This window comes from Dendrobates tinctorius, unplaced genomic scaffold (assembly GCF_039654945.1).
Source record: "Dendrobates tinctorius isolate UK_male_01 unplaced genomic scaffold, ASM3965494v1 ptg000580l, whole genome shotgun sequence".
Classification (NCBI taxonomy): Eukaryota; Metazoa; Chordata; class Amphibia; order Anura; family Dendrobatidae; genus Dendrobates; species Dendrobates tinctorius.
Genome location: NW_027362238.1, coordinates 58066 through 72045, shown reverse-complemented (window position 1 = coordinate 72045; position 13980 = coordinate 58066). Strand labels below are relative to the sequence as shown.

At 42.0% G+C, this 13980-nt stretch overlaps 1 protein-coding gene across 1 annotated transcript; it reads left to right on the top strand.

Annotated features, from left to right (window-relative positions):
- Window positions 1–12077: 12077 nt before the first annotated feature.
- LOC141078572 (microtubule-associated serine/threonine-protein kinase 3-like) lies at window positions 12078–13408 on the top strand. The gene is made up of 5 exons (XM_073565202.1): window positions 12078–12204; window positions 12352–12517; window positions 12678–12779; window positions 13016–13135; window positions 13284–13408. Exons 1-5 carry the CDS (start codon window positions 12136–12138, stop codon window positions 13406–13408), a joined length of 582 nt encoding a protein of 193 aa, XP_073421303.1. The 5' UTR covers window positions 12078–12135.
- The last annotated feature ends 572 nt before the right edge of the window (window positions 13409–13980 follow it).

Genomic DNA, 13980 nt, shown 5'->3' with positions numbered 1-13980 from the left:
TATAGAGGAGCTTAATCAGCATCGCATGTGAATGTTTAACGTACATTTTGGTCGTTGCTATTCAGGCAACCAATAAACTCCTGTAGTTCCAGAGTAGTACAGAGTAGTACCATGCCAGACCAAAAATATATCATGGATGTAGACAGAGAGGGCAAAATGGAGGAAATATACACTCCCTGATTGCCTCCCTCCACACGACCAGGGGGACGCGGCTTCTTAGATGGTACAGAAGATTTGGCGCGTGCTGGGCAGACCCTGAAAACATGACCAGTCTGCCCACAGCTAAAACATGCCCCCACACCACGATGAACTGCAGGCAACACCACTGGGGAACCATCTCCTCCCATCTGCCTGGGCTCGTCTCCCTGCACCAGTGTGTCCTCCTCCCTAGCAAGGACTACATGGGGCATATTCGCCAAAGCCGCAAAAAACTCGTCCACCGACCATAGAGATGGTGAATCGGCAAGCAGGGAGAAGGCCCAGGATTGGGGATCACCCTCAAGGAGGGCTATAATGAATCCCACCCGCTGTTCCTCACTCCCTAATGAACGAGGGTGGAGCCTGAAGTGTAGCTTGAAGGCCTCCTTAAAAAACAAAAAATTCTCTCTCCCTCCAGAAAACCTGTCTGGGAGAGATAACTTGGGCTCTGGTTGAGCCTGCATCTGAGCTGAAGCCCCGTACCCCAACAACTGCTGTAGCTGCTGCTCCACCACACCACGCAGCACCCCACGCTCCTCAGTGAGGGTCTGCAGCAATTGGAGACAGGTCTGCATTAGGGCCATGGCTCACCAGAAAAAATGGGACGGTTGGTAATAATGTCACAGGACAGTAGGGAAAAGGCAGGAGACGTGGAACCTGGGCCCCTGAACTGCCCCTCAGGCTAAGGGGTGCCCTGACTTTCCTTAACTTGGGGGTACACTTAATGGTAGTGAGGCCCAATTCTCCGACCTGTCCCTATCTCCTGTTTAGCCCTGAGCTAAACCCCAACCCCCTCCCCAGGAGGTGAGACAGGGAATAAAGTAAATTGCACCAAATAACACACAAGGGAAAATAAAACAGACACCACAGGGTTAAAACAACTAAAATTCCAAACTTAGCTTTATCTGCTGCCAATGCTCCAAGCAGCAGAGAAAGGCACCCGATCAGCATCCAGAAGCAACTCCACTGCTCCAGATAAGCTGAACCCCTTCTCCACCAGGTAGGTCCAGACTTCACCAAGGTTCGTTAGCAAATGACCAGTATTACCAACAGGGAGCTGTAGCAGCTGATGACCTTTTATGGGAAAGAGGGGGAGGTCACCACCTGCTGGCTATTTGAACATGTAGTAACACCAGCGGCCACCGGGAGAAAACCAACAGCAGAGCAACTACAGTTGTAGTAACACCAGCAGTTACCGGGGGCAAAAACCCATATTAACCCCCAGGGCCTGAAAGGAAAAAGGTTTATAAAAGAGAGTCCAGACTCTGACACAGATCCAAAAATGGATTGTGACAAGTAAGCTCGGTTCTGCTCCCGTACCGCTACAGTAAGCTCGGTTCTGCTCCCATATATCTGGAGTAAGCTCTTTTCTGCGCCAATATCTCTGTCGTAAGCTTCATTCTGCTCCCAAATCTCTGGAGTATTCTCCGTTCTGATCCATATCTGTGTAGTAAGCTCAGTTCTCCCATATGTCTGTAGTAAGCTCGGTTCTGCTCCCATATCTCTGGAGTATGCTCAGCTCTGCTCCCATATCTCTGTAGTATGCTCTGTTCTGCTCCCTATCTCTGGAGTAAGCTCCATTCTGCTCACATATCTATGCAGCAAGCTCCTTACTGTTCTCATATCTACGTACCAGCCTATTTTTAAAGCCTGTTATCTCTGCTGCTTTAATGCAATGGTTAGAGATAAGGATGGAAAAGGAGGGCCACTGCAACTCGAGGGCCACTGCCTTGTGATTGCTCCCCAGGCTGAAAAGTGCCAGCCAGCCCCTGTCTGTGTTACATTTGTGGTGCCCCTGAGGGCTCAGTTGCCACAGAGGGTTAATTTTGCTATCAGACGTGTTGGACATTATTTTTGTAGGGTTTTTGGCAGATTGCAGACAGTGTCTTTCCTTTCCAATCCTTTCTAGTTAGTTTGGGCCCCATCATTTGCTCAGCCTATTTTCCTGCCTGTGTTTGTGCTTTCATCTTGTTTCACCGTCAATACATGTGAGGGGGCTGTCTTTCCTTTGGGGTCTGCTCTGGGGCAGTTAGTTTATCCCTTTTCTTGCTTTAGGCTTATTTAGTCCTCCGGCTGTGACGAAGCATCTAGGACCATCGCAGGTACGCTCCACGGCTGCTGCTAGTTGTGTGGTTAGGATCAGGGATCTGCAATCTGCATAGTTACCAACCTCTCTGGTTTTCTGTGACTTAGCTTGTTTAGTCTTTTTCTCCTCGGTGACCCATTCATAACAGAGTCACCAGAAATACCGCAGATTCTAGGGTACTCAAAAGCAGGAAAAAGTTGTTGAAAAGAAAAAAAGTGTCAGAATTTTTTTTTTTTCCTTTTTTTTTTTTCTTTCTGGGGCCGTAGGAGGATTTTTTTTTTCCTAATGGAGATTAAGCAATTGTCTGATCGTGTGGAGCAACTTGCTGCTGAAGTACAGGGAATTTCCTCCTACCTCACTCAGTCACATGCTGCTGAACCTAAGATCTCTACTCCAGATGTGTTTTCTGGGGATCGGTCTAAATTTCTCAATTTTAAGAATAATTGTAAATTATTTCTTGCCTTGAAGCCTAGCTCATCGGGGAGCTCTGTGCAGCAGGTTAAAATTGTCATCTCCTTGTTGCACGGTGATCCCCAGGATTGGGCTTTTTCTCGGACACCTGAAAATCCTGTTTTGACTAATGTGGATGCATTTTTTCAGGCCTTGGTATTGTTGTATTATGAACCTAATGCTGTTGATCTAGCTGAGAGAACCCTGTTGGCATTAAACCAGGGTCAGAATTCTGCAGAGTTATACTGTCAACAATTCCGAAAATGGGAGGTCCTTACTACATGGAATGATAGTGCATTGGCAGCTCTTTTTTGGAAGGGTTTATCAGAGACCGTAAAAGATGTTATGGTGGGATTTCTTGTTCCCTCTGGTCTGGATGATTCTATGTCATTAGCCATTCAAGTTGATCGGCGTTTACATGAACGTAAGACTACGCGGGAGGCGATGCCACCTTTTGAACAAACGTCTGAACCTATGCATTGTGATGGGGTTTTGTCTAGGGCGCAATGTCAGGAGTTTAGAAGGCGTAATAAGCTGTGTTAATTCTGTGGAGACGCCTCTCATACTATTTCTGTCTGCCCTAAATGAGAGAAATGTTTTGCACACACATTTGCTGTGGGCAGTGTACAACCTAAGTTCCATTTGGCAATTACTTTGATCTGCTCCTTATCCACGTTTTCTACTAAGGCTTTCGTGGATTCAAGAGCAGCGTTGAATCTGATGGATTTGGACTTTGCTAAACATTGTGGTTTTTCCATGACGCCTCTGCAGATGCCTATTCTTTTGAGGGGTATTGATGCTACTCCTTTGGCGGAGAATAAACCTCAGTGTTGGACCCAGGTGATAATGCGAGTTGCCCCAGACCACCAAGAAAATTGTAAATTTTTGGTGCTGCATAATTTGCATGATACTATTGTTCTGGGTTTTCTCTGGTTGCAAACTCATAATCCAGTTTTGGATTGGAAGTCTGGGTCTGTGGTGAGTTGGGGTTGTCAGTGTGTTCTTAGGGATGCTCCTGTTTTCTCCACCTCTCCTCAGTCTCAAGATATTCCTGATTATCTAGCCGATTTTTCTGATGTATTTAGTGAGAGTAAGTCTGCATCTTTGCCTCCTCATAGGAGTTATGACTGTGCAATTGAGTTGATGCTTGGGTGTAAATTTCCCAAGGGTCGGCTATTCAACTTATCAGTACCCGAGCATGATGCTATGCCGTCCTATATTAAGGAGTCGTTGGAGAAGGGTCATATTAGACCATCCTCGTCACCTTTAGGTGCTGTTTTTTTTGTGGCAAAGAAAGATGGTTCATTAAGACCGTGTATTGATTATCGTTCCCTTAACAAGATGACGGTTAAATATCAGTACCTGTTACCTCTGATGTCTGATTTATTCTCCAGAGTTAAGAGTGCCTGCTGGTTTACTAAGCTTGACCTCATTCGCATCAAGCACGGGGATGAATGGAACGGCGTTTAATACTCCGGAGGGACATTTTGAGTACCTGGTGATGCCTTTTGGGCTCACTAATGCCCCTTCTGTCTTCCAGTCCTTTATGAATGATATTTTCCATGACTTTGTGGATAAGTTTTTGATCATCTATCTGGATGATATTGTGATCATTTCTAGTGATTGGGATTCTCATGTGGAACACGGACTGTGTTCCGGATTTTGAGGGAGAATTCCCTGTTTGTTAAGGGATCGAAATGCCTCTTTGGTGTACAGAGGATTTCATTTTTGGGATTTATTTTGTCTCCATCGACTATTGAAATGGACCCGGCCAAGGTACAGGCCATTTATGATTGGGTTCAGCCTACTTCTTTGAAGGCCCTCCAGAAGTTTTTGGGTTTTGCCAATTTCTATCGTAAATTTATTGGTAATTTTTCTGGTATTGTTAAACCACTGACTGATCTGACCAAGAAGGGTGCTGATGTGCTGAATTGGTCTCCTGAGGCTGTCTCAGCATTTCAGGAGCTTAAGCGGAGATTTACTTCAACTCCAGTTTTACGGCAACCTGATGTCTCACTTCCATTTCAGGTGGAGGTAGATGCTTCTGAGATTGGTGCAGGAGCTGTTTTGTCCCAAAAAGACCATGTGACTTCTAAGATGAATCCCTGTGCCTTCTTTTCTCGAAAGTTCTCCCCATCTGAACGCAACTATGATGTGGGGAATCGGGAATTGTTGGCCATGAAATGGGCATTTGAGGAGTGGAGACATTGATTGGAGTGAGCTAAACATCAAGTTGTGGTCCTCACCGAACACAAAAATTTGATTTATCTAGAGTCGGCCAAATGCTTGAATCCTAGACAGGCTAGATGGGCCTTGTTTTTCACGCGTTTTAATTTTCTGGTCTCTTTTCTTCCGGGCACTAAGAATGTTAAGGCAGACGCCCTTTCTAGGAGTTTCTTTGCCGATTTTCTTAATGTGACCGAGCCAACACACTCTGTACCGCTACATCTGGGTACCCGCTTCTACACTGCCTGCGCCTCTCCTCTACCCGTACATCCACACTGCCCTGGGACTACAGCTCCACCTGTGGGGAGCTTCACCATTTTGGATGCAACACACCACCAGCCCCAGAGGATCTGCATGTAGCGTCGGCTTAACATCTCACTTGTCGAACACCACAGGTGGCGTCACGAACTATTCATTCAATCAATTACATTTCACGATTTCAATTCCCCCATTACTTGGGCACCCAGGGCCACGGACCGGGTCACCGCCGCTGTGACACATCCCACTGACACCGACACGGTACCAAGTACCCCACAGCCCTGGGAGGGCGACCCACATTGTGCAGGGATGAGTTATGGATTGAAAAAGTGATCATGCTGTTTTGGGCCAAATGGAAAATGAAAGGAAAAATGAATGACTGCGATTATTGAGAACGTCTTTGGTGAGAATCTGCACAGTACACACATATATGGTCTGCAGTGCACTTGTGTAAAACTGATAGTACCATTTTATGGACACTGTATGGTGGTGATATCAGTAATAGTACATTGGTTTTAGCTAATGATCCGTATGGCGGTATTATCACTACTGTATATGCTGGTAATATTTTGATCTGCTCTGGTGCTATTTGTTTGGTAGGCTAAGTTCCCGTGAAGTGTAGTTGGTGAGTTTTTGATGTCGCAGATTTTCTGCTGCATTTTCCACCTATTTTTGTATCTTTTTGACTGTGATTTTTGGTTAATTTAGTATGTTATGTGTTGAATAAATCTGCTTTAATTTTGATACTTCCTGGTACTCGGCTTTAACAAAGGTTTACTGAAAGATTCATGTGTGGATTTTATGCATTTTGCGTTTTTTACCTATGTATTTTCCTCATCTAATGCAATTCTATAGATAAAATCTGCATATAAATCTCAGCGTAATCACAAGAAAAATGTATCCTGTATTATTATTATGAAATCTGGTTCTTCGCTCCATGCCTGAGTTTGAAACTGATGCTCAGCCTATGGTATTGCCACAATAATTATTGCTAGGCAACTTCCTTTTATAGTGAGATGTCCCTTTAAGATTCCATCACCAGATTCCATTATGACATCACTGATGACAAGTTAACATTCCACCCCAAGATTCCATTATGACATCATAATGCTCCGCCACTACTTAACCAAGTGCTTACTGCCCAGGGGTCATTATTGTCAGTGATTGGCTGCAAAGCTGGTGATATACTGACTGCGCTTGGATTTGTTTGAAATGTCTGACATTTCTTCAGATAAAATTAAGGAGTTGGCACTACTCCAGGGGATTCTTACCATCTATGCCCCTGACAATGTGCTACCAATACCCGATGGCGTCCTCAGCTTCACTTACCGGCTGGTTATGAAGCTAGTGAGAGACTGCCTGACCAAACACCAACAAGGTCGTATAAGCTCAGAATATCTTGAGCATTTACAGATGAACATCAGGACATCAGTACAACAGGTAACAGACAATCTGGGCAAAGCATATAAAACAACAATGGATAATATTCATAAAATACAAGCTGGGGAGGGGGGCGGTGATAGCGTGAGCCTGCGTGCTCTACAATGCCAGGGCTGAATTTTACTCCCAGTCCACCCTGGTCACAATATGAAGAAAAAGTAAATGTTTACACATGTAAAGAATATTTAGCATCCAAAACCTGGTTAAAATAATTTTTTTGGGGAAAGACGGATATAAAAGCCTCATAAGAAGAGCAAAGCCATGGTTTTCCCTCTTTCCTTGATTCTGGTTCTGATGCTCAACCCATAATGTTGCCACTTTAATTGTTACCAGAATGTTGCTAGGCAACTTCCCTTTATGGTGAGATGCCCCTTTAACCCCTTCACCACCTTATGATTTTCCATTTTATGTGCTTTCGTTTTTTTGCTCCTCTTCTTCTCAGAGCCAGAACATTTTTTACCATCAATATAGCTTATGAGGTCTTGTTTATTGCAGGCCGAGTTGTTGTTTTAAATGACACCATAGATTACATATATTGTACTTGAAAACGGGGAAAAAATTTCAAGTGCTGTGAAATTGCAAAACAGTGCAATTCCACAAATTTTTTTAATTTAAAATGTTTACTAAATGCTAAAACTGACCTGGTAATATGATTCTACAGACAGTACGCGAATGCAGATACCAAACATGTATAGGTTCTTTTTTTAATTAAGTGGTGGGAAAAACATCTGAACGCCGGCCATGAGTCGGTGTTCCTAAAAGAAGATCAATGGACAGGCACACTGGTCTTCTGCAGACCCCTGGCTTTTATGATAACCCATCGCAACCCCAGAATCATGTGACAAGGGCGCTGATGAGCGAGACTTGTGACATGGTTTCGGTCAGCACGTCTGATATGCAGTTGTCAGTGATTGACAGCAGCATATAAGTGGTTGACAGCCAAAATCCATCTGCATCTATTTGCAGGACATGACAGCTGATCACATCAGCTGTCATGTACGGGTAGAGATGCGGGCTCTGGTGCTGCCTAAAAAAAACAGGGACACAACCATGGATGTAACTATACTTTCAAAGTTGTAACTGGGTAAGATTCCATCCTGGGATTCCATGATGACATCACTGATGACATGTTAACATTCCACCACAAGATTCCATTATGACATCATAATGCACCACCACTACCTATCCAAGTGCTTACTGCCCAGGTGTCATTGTTGTCAGTGATTGGCTATGAAGCTGGTGATATACTGACTGCACTTGGATTTTTTTTAAATGTCTGGAATTTCTTCAGATAAACTTGAGGAGTTGGAACTACTCCAGGGGATTCATGCCATCTATGCCCCTGCCCATGTGCTACCACTACCCGATGGCGTCCTCAGCTTCACTTACCGGCTGGTTGTGAAGCTAGTAAGAGACTGCCTGACCAAACACCAACAAGGTCTTATAAGCTCAGAATATCTTGAGCATTTACAGATGAACATCAGGACATTAGTACAACAGGTAACAGACAATCTGGGCAAAGCATGTAACAATAATAATGAATGATATTCACAGCACATGAAACAATAATGAATAATATTTATAAAATACAAGTTTATTTACATGAAATATGTAGTTTGGCCAAGAGCAATATAATTTATAGCTTATAAGAAATATCCATATATGTATTAATTGTAGCTGTAGATTGCACTAGTAAAATGGTGACATAAATAGCGTCCTATATTCTCTACTTTCTCTCATGATTTTCCTTTTTTGTTTATTTCCATTTTTATAGGCTGAAGAAAGATCCCAATGTGGAGATTTGGCCTTCTTTAAACAATTGGCCCAACATTTCCTGTATGTACTAGAGTTTATTGCCCGCCCACTGAAGCATTTGGTAAGAATCCGTCATCTTCTATATCTCATGTCGTTTTATCTTCACAATCTTCCTTCTTGTAAATGTTGCAGTTCTGGTAATCGATATTATTGGAGAACTGTTGTATATACAAGTCCCTTATATATTAATGTGTATTTTCTGGGCGGAGCGGCCGTGTATATTCCCCGCAATTATGTAAATCCAGGTTTAGTCCATTCTGTCTTTTGTGTACTGTAATTTAGTATTTGTGAGTTGTTATATTAATTGCACATATTATATCCATCAGGAAACACCGGCCGGTGACTCCAAAGAGGGGCAACACCGAAATATCGCTGACCCCAATACCAGTGAGCCAGGGCTAAAAAGTGATCTGATTGAAGGTAAGCTGATCATCTCGCATTCCTACAAACATTAATATTATGGAGACACCAGAGAATATATAAATTTACTCTTCATCCTCTGTATGAGGCCGGTGACGGCTCCTGAACCTCCTATAGACTGTAATAGAGAGGGCTCATGCAATTCTGAAAACCCCTCCGGTTCTCTCTTCTGGGATCTTCTCAGCCCCAAAATGCACAGAGGACCTCACAGGGTCCTCATCCAAGTCACTGTCAGATCCCGAACAATCACACATTTATGGCAGAGTATATCTATCTATGGATGTGCCATAAGTATATACAGTATGTGCAGAATATCCATATAACTAGTATTATACCATTTATTTGTCTTTCCTTCCTTATATCGATGTGTTATATATTAAGTTCTGATATCGTCTAATACATGATGTCTCATTATTTTATCATTATATTAGAGACAACTGAGCCGGCAACTGCTGATGGTGGAATATCTGAGACACCAGAGATCCCCGAATCTGCCAGTGTAAGTATCAGAGAAAACATCTGTATATCATCAGATAACGGGGTATGAATTACACATCACATGTTACACCCCATAGTACAGTGGGTTAACTCTATTCTTAATGTAGATTGGACCTATTATTATTATTCCTGTCTCCTCTGTGTGATGTCCCTTACCATCCCCTCCAGTACAATGATACATGTGTTGGAGGATATCCCTATAATATAATAGTGTCTGGGGAGCGTCCTGCTGGTATCATGTCCTCTACATCTGCTGCAGTGTAATCAGCAGGGACATAATGTAGAGAAGTTCCTGCATCTGCAGCTTTTATCTTCCTGCAACTTTTATGTCTCATTGTCATTTCTTATTCTTCTAGGCCGTGATCAGATCATTGACCCCTATGAGAAAACCAAGTAAGAGCGACTATACCCAGATCAAAGAGATCAGCAGTGGAGGTTTTGGGTGAGCGTTATGTATAATCTACATTTTTCCCAAACTCCTTATGATGGTGCCTCAGTCTATATGTCCTGCCTTAGGGAAATTCCTGTATATGAGTCCACATCTAAATGTTACTGTATTCCAAGATGTGTAACATTTTTATTTTTTCATCCCATAGAGCTTTGTAAGGACTTGTTTTTGGTGTGTCGAGCTGTTGTTATCGGTACCACTTTGCACTAGATCTAATCTACATCTAGTCATCTACTCCACATCTATTTGTCCCGATTCAGCTCAGTTATGATGTGATATGTATGAAAACCTCCCATAAGGACTCATACTCACTTGCGAGAGACTCGCACTATTCTGGTGCCAGTGTCACATGGAAACCTGGCACAGCCGCCGGCACTGGGACTGGAGTGTGCGGCTACATGTATCTCTATGCAGCCGCACGCTCTGTTCCCAGTGCCAGTGGCAGTGCCGGGTTTTCATGTGAGAGACTAGCACGAGAATCATGCGAGTCTCTCGTAAGTGAGTATGAGCCTTAAGTGATCATTTATGCTGAGTAATTTTGTGTATTTCCAGACATTGGTTTCTAGTGACGGCCATACATCTAGTATTAACTATTAGTGATGAGCGAGTATACTTGTTACTCGTGATTTCTGAGCATGCTCGGGTGTTCTCTGAGTATTTTGGCATGCTCAGAGATTTAGTTTGTGTCGCCGTAGCTGCATGATTTGCGGCTCCTAGACAGCCTGAATACATGTGGGGATTTCCTAACAAACAGGCATTCCTCCTCACGCGTATTCAGGCTGTCTAGCAGTCGCAAATCATGCAGCTGCGGTGACACAAACTAAATCTCCGAGCACGCCAAAATACTCAGAGAACACCCGAGCATGCTCGGAAAACTCAAGTAACGAGCATACTCGCTCATCACTATTAATCACTATTAACTATTAGGACAGAAGATCATTTGACATATAGACAGACTGTTAGTAAGAATTCTGTATAAATTATGGATTTTTCTCCTCTACAGGGCCGTCCACTTAGTGCGTCATAAAGACACAAACAAGGTATTCGCCATGAAGAAACAAGCAAGGAGTAACCTGGAGGATCCAGAGAATCTTAAAATGGCCTATCTGGAAAGGGACATCGCAATATTCGCTGATTGTCCCTTTGTTGTCTCCACATTTTGTTCCTTCCCAACTAAACGACATCTGTGTATGGTCATGGACTTTGAAGCAGGTAAGACATATCCATTGTATCTATAATCAGCCCATTTCTGCTTAAACATATAAAGCTACCAATGTATTTATATTTCATTATTCTACATGCTCATAAGAACAGTTTAGGAGGGTTACATCTTTCTGACAGATAATAATTTTCATTGCTTCTTATTGCATTTTTTTCTGATGTTGGGGCAACAAAAACACTGCAATTCCATCTGAGTTTATTTGTTTTTTTATTATTTATTTTGAATGGAGAAAAAGTGATGTTTATATAAAATTTTCTTTCCCCAAATATTTTTGTTATTTTATTTTTTAGTCTCCATAAGGGACCTGAACTTGCGATTATATAATCGTAATTACTATGTACTGCAATATGGGCATTGCAGAATATGGTGAAAATCTTGGTCCACTATGAAGCCAAGCTATACACTGACCTTCACAGAAGTACCATAGTGGCAAGGATAGTAGTCTTCCGCAGACACTCAGCAGCCATAGCAAACACTGACATGGAATGGGAGCAATGAGTGCTTAGAGCAGCTCGCCTCCAGGTCACCTGCTGTAAATGCCGCTGTCAGAGATTGACAGTGCAATGTAAGAGTTTACCAGCAGGGGGCAGAGCTCAGCTCTCTTTTTGTATAGGATTACTCTGCAGTATACAGTATACGCTCTACATCACACAGTGTATCTCTATGATTGACTCCCTGCCCCAATGTCTCAGCTTATTTCTCATTCACACTCATCATGTGTAATTTACATTATAACAAACCCTCACCTGTCATATTTGCTTTCTGCTCTAGGAGGAGACTGTGGCAGTCTCTTAAAGTTATATGGTCATTTATCCCTCGCCTGGGCCCGCAGGTACCTTGCAGAAACGGTTGTTGCTGTGGAATATCTGCACAGCTATGGTGTGGTTCATCGAGACCTGAAGCCTGGAAAGTAAGTGAGAGCTGCAGTATAATAAAGGGAGAGACAGTTATAGTTTGGTATACAGTCTATGGGTTATTACTTAGGGCTGACAATATCTTTTCTTTTACAGCCTCATGATATCATCAACTGGACATATCAAAGTCACCGATTTTGGTATTTCAAAACTCGGACTCATGAGACCAACATCAGACATTTACAAGGCTCAAACTGAAGACATCACCAGAGAGTTTCCTGATGATGGGGTTAGCTATACATAAAAAACTTATTCTTTACAGATCTGATCTATTTCTGCTTCTCGAATATTTTCTCACATAGAAAACTTTTCCACTGATATTATTTGTCACAGTTATTTTCATTGATCATCTTCTCATTGTTCTGTTGGTTTTCAGATGATTGGTACATTGCATTATATAGCCCCAGAAGTCATCTTAGGGGAGCGCTACGGAAGGCCTATTGACTGGTGGTCACTAGGGATCATCATGTATAAATTTCTTACTGGCGATGTGCCATTTAAAGGAAGATACAAAAGTATTATTTTTAACAGTATCACCACAGGTAAGTAAAATATTCTGAATGCTGTGTGATGCCACAGTAATTTGGTTCAGTTGTTATGTTCATTCTTTGGTTTAGTTACTTGTTGCTTTTGATGAGTTTTTTTAAATGATAGTAAATGTAGAGACTTTCTTTTCTGTAATATTTACTTTTTACATAACAGATAACATCACTTTGAAATTTAAAAAGCATGCTCTTCATCCCAAAGCTCAAAGCATCATTACTCAGCTACTCATAAAAGATCCAACACATAGACTCGGGACAGGTAATATATATAGTAGTATTAATAATGACTTATAGCTCCTCTGTGACCTGACAAATAGATCATTTCCATGAGGATCAACACTGAGGTCTCTGCGTTATCTTCTTGTCCATTCCCCATTCTTCATGCCATGACTTACAGTATATTTGGATCTGCTATATCTTCAGTTTAGATTAACTTAAAATGTACAGTCTTCCTAACATTGTCTGGATCACTTTTTTCTTGTCTTCCGTTTCCAGGAGGAGCAAATGAAATCAAGAGTCATCCATTCCTGAGTGAGTTAGACTTTGAGAACCTTCAAAATATGCCAACGTTAAGGCCAGATATTACGTCAGAGGAGGACACCCGCTACTTTCCCAGTAAGTAGAATGAGACGTCATCTGGTTAAAGTTGCCATTTGTCTAGTCTTTTATTTTATGTGACAATATGTTCGCATCATTATTAGTAATAACATGGTGACTGTCTGTGATTATATTAATAATCTTTGATAATACTTGTACTTTGTAGCTGGCATTAAGAGACCCAAACATATGGATTCAGATGAGGATGACACAAGTGAGGAGGTCAGTGATTGGCCAGAAAGTCTAAACTATGTATCATCTTCTCAAAGGCTTTCTAAGGTAAGTATATGATCAGTAAATCCACAACACTATAACTAAAATAGTATGAAAATACTATATATATATATAATTAATTTTACTCTGTGTATTTTAGCTATATGACCCCAATACCATGATGATGAGAGATGAAGATCATGAGCCATCTCCAGATTGCTCTCTAGAGACCAGCACAAAACACTCAGACGTGTGAGTAGATTATTACAGGGTATAGGACTGACATATCTTCAGAATACCAAATACAAGACGCATATGACACAATACTAAATCCAGAACTCACCGCCCCCATGATTGATCATCACTGTAATGTCTGGCTTGTGATAACGCTGGTGATAACAGTTGATCATTATGACCAGCCTTTCATTTCAATTTCATTAAAGCCCTTTATTACTAGTTATTCTTCATTCTTGCTGACAGAAGGCAGTCCTGTGCAAGGTATACCCTTCATTTTGGTCAAGTGTCCTAATTGCCCATAAAAAAGGAGTCTTTTTATTTTTCATTGCTTTCACTTGTAATTTATTTTTTTTCTACTAAACAGGCAGAAAGAATCTTCTCCAACTGGAAATGATGGTGACAATCAGTGCTTC

What these genes read in the sequence shown, in the direction of transcription:
- LOC141078572 (XM_073565202.1), top strand. Translation starts at nt 12,136, where the DNA reads ATGAGACCAACATCAGACATTTACAAGGCTCAAACTGAAGACATCACC. An exon ending in GAGAGTTTCCTGATGATGGG is followed by an intron (nt 12,205 to 12,351) that starts GTTAGCTATACA and finishes GTTGGTTTTCAG; the next exon opens with ATGATTGGTACATTGCATTA. An exon ending in GGACACCCGCTACTTTCCCA is followed by an intron (nt 13,136 to 13,283) that starts GTAAGTAGAATG and finishes TGTACTTTGTAG; the next exon opens with CTGGCATTAAGAGACCCAAA.